The sequence below is a fragment of the Eucalyptus grandis genome, chromosome 5 (genome assembly GCF_016545825.1).
Source record: "Eucalyptus grandis isolate ANBG69807.140 chromosome 5, ASM1654582v1, whole genome shotgun sequence".
Taxonomy (NCBI): domain Eukaryota; kingdom Viridiplantae; phylum Streptophyta; class Magnoliopsida; order Myrtales; family Myrtaceae; genus Eucalyptus; species Eucalyptus grandis.
The window spans coordinates 49,060,820-49,067,562 of record NC_052616.1 but is presented as its reverse complement, the minus strand read 5'-3'; the positions used below and the strand labels follow the sequence as shown (position 1 = coordinate 49,067,562).

The 6,743-nt window shown below is 39.3% G+C and overlaps 1 protein-coding gene across 1 annotated transcript; it reads right to left on the bottom strand.

Moving 5' to 3' along the window:
* Window positions 1-437: 437 nt before the first annotated feature.
* On the bottom strand, window positions 438-1,860 carry LOC104447276 (zingipain-2). The gene is made up of 2 exons (XM_018875142.2): window positions 1,389-1,860; window positions 438-1,224 (listed from the first exon to the last, which is right to left on the bottom strand). The coding sequence occupies exons 1-2, from the start codon at window positions 1,828-1,830 to the stop codon at window positions 644-646; spliced, it is 1,023 nt and encodes a 340-aa protein (XP_018730687.1). The 5' UTR covers window positions 1,831-1,860; the 3' UTR covers window positions 438-643.
* Window positions 1,861-6,743: the final 4,883 nt, after the last annotated feature.

Genomic DNA, 6,743 nt, shown 5'->3' with positions numbered 1-6,743 from the left:
TAACGACTCCTATACATACTTGGGTTGTTAAAGAATGTTAAAATGAGAAATTCAAGTGTCGCACGAGGTATGAGCTTAGGAAATCCCGTAATTAAACCGATGGCCTATGGTCTCGCCTTTTAAGCAATACCTATAGACCTTTTTTTTTTTTTTGGCCTCAACGCATGTCACGGAAAATTTAGGTAACAACACTTACCGTTAAATTATCTTCTTAATATCTTCATCATCATCATTATTATATTAAAGATTTTGGCCATAAATGAGGAGTATTTCACATAATAGTATTATTATTTGTTTTTTGAATCTAATCTAACTAATTCCAAGGATTAAAATGAAATATCAAAATCTAAATAATATGAGATTATAGGTATGAGAAATTTATATGAGGGGTTAGAACTCATGATAAGGTGACGTTAATAGTTTAATATTGGGTAATTGTACTGATGGCATCAAGATCTTTCCAAAACGGGGAATTAATATGTGATCCTCCACATAACTTAGTGGCTACATAATTGCCTCCTTACAAGTACTACACTATATAGCTAAACAATGAAGACAGACACACGAATATATAATTATGAGAAAAGGAGCAACTCGTAGGCTCACGATGGTCGTACTTTGTGTATATATCTTTTAATTATTCTCATGCAATCGGATAAGAAGCTTGCGATGCGAGCCCGCATAATCCGTAAGAACTTTCACCACCTCTTTGAATCCTCATGTAACCATCTTCACCCCAACTCTCCCCCCAGGAGTTTCGGATCTTCCAGAACTTTCCTTCCTCACTCGTCCCATACCCGACCACAACGACTGCATGGTCCAGCTGCTCGCCACAATCTCCATTGAACACTCCGCCGCTATAGTGTCGGAACTCCTGCCCACTTGCGGCGATTCCGACCGAGACCGGCTGCTGTGCAACTACCTTCAGGAGCTTGTCCTCACCAGGCTGCACGTCTGCAAAATCCGTGATCTGCGCCACCTGTTGGGCCTCTTTCGTTGAGTCACAAGTCCCGTCCCTCTCTTGGTACGTGTATGTATCCTCAGAAGTGATTCCTTGGTTTTGGATGATGTACTGGAAAGCATCATCAGGAAGACCGCCCTCGCAGCCATTGTTTTTGGTATCGCAATCGATTAGTTGTTGCTCGGACAGTACCGGCAGTTTACCGCTTTTGATCTGCGTGATTCCTTCTACTGCTGCGACTGCTGAGAATGCCCAACAGGATCCTAAATTCATAAAATTTGTCGACATGGTAAGTACAAAGTATTTTTCACATTTTGTTACCGTTGGTATCTAAATTCTCGACAAAGCTAGGCTCCAAAACTTATTTCTAAGTAGAGGTCAAACTTGATATCACAATTGGATGCATACAGGACGTTTAGATTCTTACCACATTGGCCTTGGTCCTTGATTGGATTTGCGGCGCCTTTCTCCACCCAATCGATGCTCTCAGGAACATCCCCACTCGGATATTGTTGGCTCAATGACGCATTTCTGCGGGACTTCACTTGCTTGGACGCCAAGTATCCCGTGTGGCTCTGAATGAATTCGTCATCAGTCAAATCCGAGAATTGATTGATGCCTAACTTGAAAGTCCGATTCCCGGATGCATTGAAATCCTCAATGAACTGCAAGTGTTTCTTGAAAATCGCCCGGCGTTTCTCCTTCTCCCCTTGGTCCTTGTATGTCCGACCATATTTGGCCATCCATTGCTCGTGCTGCTCGGCAATGTTGGATTCATGCAATGTGCGGACTGAAGTGGCATGCCATGCCCAAGCGTTAAGAATTAGAGCAAGGGCAACGATGAATTCACTCTTGAGAGAAAATGCCATTGCACAGTTGTAAGTGTAAGTGTTTCTCAGTGTAATACTAAGAAGTGGATGATAAGATACCTGCGCTGGACATGAATATATATAGACTCTTGCTTGTGATAGCCGTACTGCATAAGGCATGCAAAAAGTCTACGTTAATTGTAAGGTGGAAAATTTGGTACCATACTCAGCGGAGATACAACTAAAAAACCGTTCTTGTCCGAACATGCGAAACTGTAGGGACAACCGTGGAGAGCACGGGTGCTTCCTGTACATCATCCACCACCACCACATTGGATAACCGGTGCTGTACTAGAATTTATCAGATTGCCTCAATCAACTCACACCGTGTCATTCTCCCCCCCCATAATCTCCTCCGTGATATCTTCGGTGGGATTCATATCTAGCAAGTCGTGCTGTTTTGAGCACTTCATTTCTTTTTTCTTTTCTTTTTTAACCCCTTTTTTCTGCCGTTTTAAGCAGTCCAATCCTCCATTTCTCATTTTGCGAAAGTCATGAAAATGAGCGCCATATTTGATGTATTATGTACTATCTACTTAGACTTGCTTCATCTTGGAAAGAAAATGTTTACTGTTAATTCTAGTCGACTGAATCTAGACATTTTTCTTCTCAACTAAGTGCCTAAATGTAACATTTCTTCCGGTCGAACAAACTCTATGCATGTAGACATCTCATATGCAAATAATTTCATATGTTAGAATTCAATGAGAGATAATGATGAAGAGAAAAGACTATTACTATCTTGTCACGACCCCGACTACATCTCTAGGGTCGCGAGCGACAAGAGTTATTTTCGCAATGTCCTAGGCTCGTTGCCGTCCCGATTCTTTTTATCTTGTTATCATGCACATGGCGGAAATATGAATAAGCAACTCTCGGGACAAACAACAGTTGAAAGACTGGGAAATACATCACACAGAACACACTAATTAATATTATAATAAGACTTTTACAAGTCCTTTCTCTACAAGTTGTCTTTTCTTTTTATATCACAGTACAAGATTTTAATAGATAAGTTTTAAATGAAAATCTAAATCGACTTTGAAATTTGAAATCACTTATCGAAAAACTGTCACATGTCACATGTGACGTGAACGTATAATTTATTTCTGACATTCTTAATTGAAAATGGGTTAATAACCTGAAAAACCCCAAACTAGTACGGCTGTGACAAATTTATCCAAAACTATTTTTTTACCACTAAAACTCCATACTGGTATATTTTTGATAAATTTACCAAAAACTAGTACACTTGTAACAAATTTACCCCTGTTAGTTTTCATTAAATTTTACTATCAAATTATTAAGTTAAATAACTCATGACCGTTGACTGGTATACCAATGTGGGATTTTACGCTCCGTTTGTCACAAGTGTACCAGTTTGGTGTAAATTTGTTAAAGATATATCGGTTTGGGATTTTAGTGGTCAAAAAAATAGTTTTTGGTAAATTTGTCTTAGAACCCAAACCTATTTTCTTGACCACTAAAACCCCAAACTGATACCATGAATGGGCCTAGACTTAGAACCAAGGAGGACGAAGTCAGTTTCTTGTAGGTATGCCTTCCTATAGTGGGCGAACAACTCCCGTTCAAGCCCTTCAGGGATAGCCTTTTAGCAAAAAATCACTCCCACATTTAGTTCGGAGCCTAGAAATACTCAGAAGAGCAGGATGGTAATGTTTCTAACTATCCGAGCTGCATTTCTCAGAGGATCCTACTAGGCTGGAGAAAAAGAGAAGTTTAGAAAGCCATGGAGAGTTTTCACAAAACACTTACTTTACTTCAAGGACCTCTGCCTAAACCAGGTTCCTAGAGTACCAGCATGCTTGCATTGGTATTGTCCAAACCATTTTGAATGCTAGAATAGTCTTCGTAACCTTATATGCAAACTTCAATATAGCTCTTTCAGACCTTCAGCTACTTTCATTTCTAAAAGTTTAAGTTCAGCTCATTGGAGCTCCTCAAACTGCTAACTCTATAGCAGCAACACTGCACTACCATATGGTTTATCGAGTGCAGAATCATGCTCTTGATTTGAATTTCCACAATGGAAATGAAAATGCTTTATTCATTTCCATGCAGAATGATCAAGCATCATGTATTCATGTTCCTAGACAGGTCTCTAAGGAAAAGTTGGCCAAGCTCGTCCCGGAGACATGGATTACCAACTCGGAAAAGTTGCATTAGAACAACAAGCCTTTCCAGTCTTCAGACTCCAAATTTGTTAGAAAAAAAGATGGCACTATTTCCATCAAATTTGTCAAGAAAAAGGAAGATAGTCATTATATCTTTCAGACCCTCTTTATGATTGAACCATGTGTTCCTGAGTCAATTTCTAAGCCAGATCCAAAAAAGCTTGTTTAATACTTCAAAAGTGATGGATATCTTGTCCATTACTACAAAGACCAATATGGTCACTGATTTTGGGATCATTTGTGTCAATGTTCCTATTGCACAAATTCTCTCAATGAGGTAGACCCATTTGCAAAACCTAGACGGAAGCACAAGAAGCCAAAGGATACTATCTACCAAGGGTACTTGAACGGAGATCGCTCCGTTGATACTCTTGGTGAGTGTGATAAATTTCAGTTTATGATTTCTTATGCACCAACACCACCACCAGAGTTCACTGCTCCACCCTCCGTACCACCAACTCCACCATCATCACCTCTTCCATCTCCTCCCCAGAAAAAAACCAACTCTTTCCCCATTCTATAAGCCAATTGTAAAATGGGTGAAAAAACATTCTTACTCACTTGAGGCTCCAGTAGAAACACCACCAAGTTCTTCCATTGCCATATTTCATGAGACATACTTTCCCCCTATTGTTTGAGAAAGTTCTAAACTTTCGTTCCCTGCTCTAGAGGAATTTATTGATTCACAAGGCAGATTTCGGCATGCTCCTAAGATACTTGCCCCCACTGATGTGGATGAACATGGAAAACAAAAAAGGACTCATGTTGCTAAAGTCGTCCTAAATTGGCAATCATAGACTCTTTTAGCACATAACAATGCGTTCAAGGCAATTGATTCCAAGATTGTGAATGTGCAATCCATTAGTAAAGAAGAGATTGGATAGAGCGATTTGCAATATGGAGTGGAGAGTCCTTTATTCAAATGCGGAGGCTTTTGCTTTTCTGACAATAGGGTCCGACCATAGCCCAATTATGTTATCTTTAAATCCAACAGAGTTGAGAAGAAATAAACTTTCCAGATTTGAGACATATTGGCTAGAACATCTAGAGTGTGAGGAGGTGGTCAAGAAAGCTTGGAATGAAAATAGAACAAATAAATTTACTTTAGCAGGTAAAACAAGGCGGGTAGCTGATGAATTAAGTAAATGGAGCAGGAGGAATTTTAAAAATGCTCAAAAACAGCTCACTCCACTCAAATATAAGCTCCAAGAATTGACTAACAGAACTGATGGGGAGCAAAATAGAGAGGAAGTCAGCAATATTGTAAGGAAAATGGAAGAGTTATGGTGACAAGAAGATATGTACTGGTGTATGAGGTCCAGAATTCAATGGTTAAAATAGGGAGATCAAAACACAAAGTTCTTTCATGCTACAACAATTCAAAGGAGACAATGCAACAAAATTTCCATGCTAAGGCTCGATGACTAGACGTGGTGCAAGGATTCCTCAACCCTTAAACAACGTATCTACAGCTTCTATCAATCCTTATTTAGTTCGGTGGGAGAAAGGAATTATTAACCAGTATTAGACCAATGTCCAGGGGTGGTGAATGAGGAGATAAATGCTGACCTGGTCAAACCAGTCACAAGAGAGGAGGTTTTAGAAGTTGTTTTTCAGTTAGGGGCTACAAAAGCACCAGGTCCATATGGGCTAAATGGAGTTTTTTTTTTTTTTATCAAAGTCATTGGCCTATTATACCTGAAGACATTTTTCACCATGGTTCAATCCTTCTTTCGCCAAGGTACTTTTGATCCAGAGCTTAATAAAACGCATATTACTCTCATTCCTAAAGTAACAAATCCAGAAGATATCACCCAATTTAGGCCTATCAGCCTGTGCAACTTTAATTATAAGATCATAGTGAAGGTAATGGCTAATAGACTAAAACCATGACTTCCAAAATTTATTTCTATGGAGCAAAGTGTTTTTTTTTAAGAGATCATCAGATTCAAGACAACATTTTCATAGTCCAAGAGGTGATTCATCAACTTAGGGTGAGAGGAGAAGGCGTCATTATCAGGCTATTCTAAAACTAGATATGAAGAAGGCTTATGATAGGGTCGAATGGGATTTTTTATGTGATTATATACTGAGATAAGGGTTTAATGAGAAATGGGTTATGTGGATTAAGCATTGCATTTCATCAGTGTCTTTTAGCATCCTAGTTAATGGAGAACCCTCAGCTGTCTTTAAGCTAACCCGAGGAATCTGACAAGGTGATCCTCTCTCCCATTATCTATTCATTATCATGGCTAACATCCTATCTACCCTTATGGGAAAAGCAGTAACAGATGGAAGTATTAAGGGCATCTGCCTAAATTCCACTTGCCCAACTCTCTCATACCTTCTCTTTGCTGATGATGCCAATTTTTTTTTTAAATGGAACAATAAGAGAAGCTTAAAATGTGGCTAATGTGCTGAACCAGTACTACTATGTGTCGGGACAAGCTATAAATCTCAATAAGTTAGGGCTTTTCACTGGGAGAGATTGCCCACAGAGCCTAAAACAGAATCTTGCTGCTGAATTGAGAGTTCCAGTCATAGATAAAACAAGTAAATACCTAGGAATTCTATCCGACTGGGGTCAAACCAAAAAGGAAATGTTTGCGTGGATCCTTGCTAAAGTTGAACGGAAACTTGAAGGATGGAAAGAGAGGTTGATTTTAAAGGCGGGAAAGGAAGTTCTCATCAAGATAGTTATTCAAGCCTTACCTCAAT

Bases quoted from the DNA above. Each gene is read 5' to 3' on its own strand.
- LOC104447276 (XM_018875142.2), bottom strand. From the start codon at position 1,830: ATGGCATTTTCTCTCAAGAGTGAATTCATCGTTGCCCTTGCTCTAATT. The intron at 1,225-1,388 runs GTAAGAATCTAA...TTATGAATTTAG, and splicing joins CAAGGACCAAGGCCAATGTG to GATCCTGTTGGGCATTCTCA.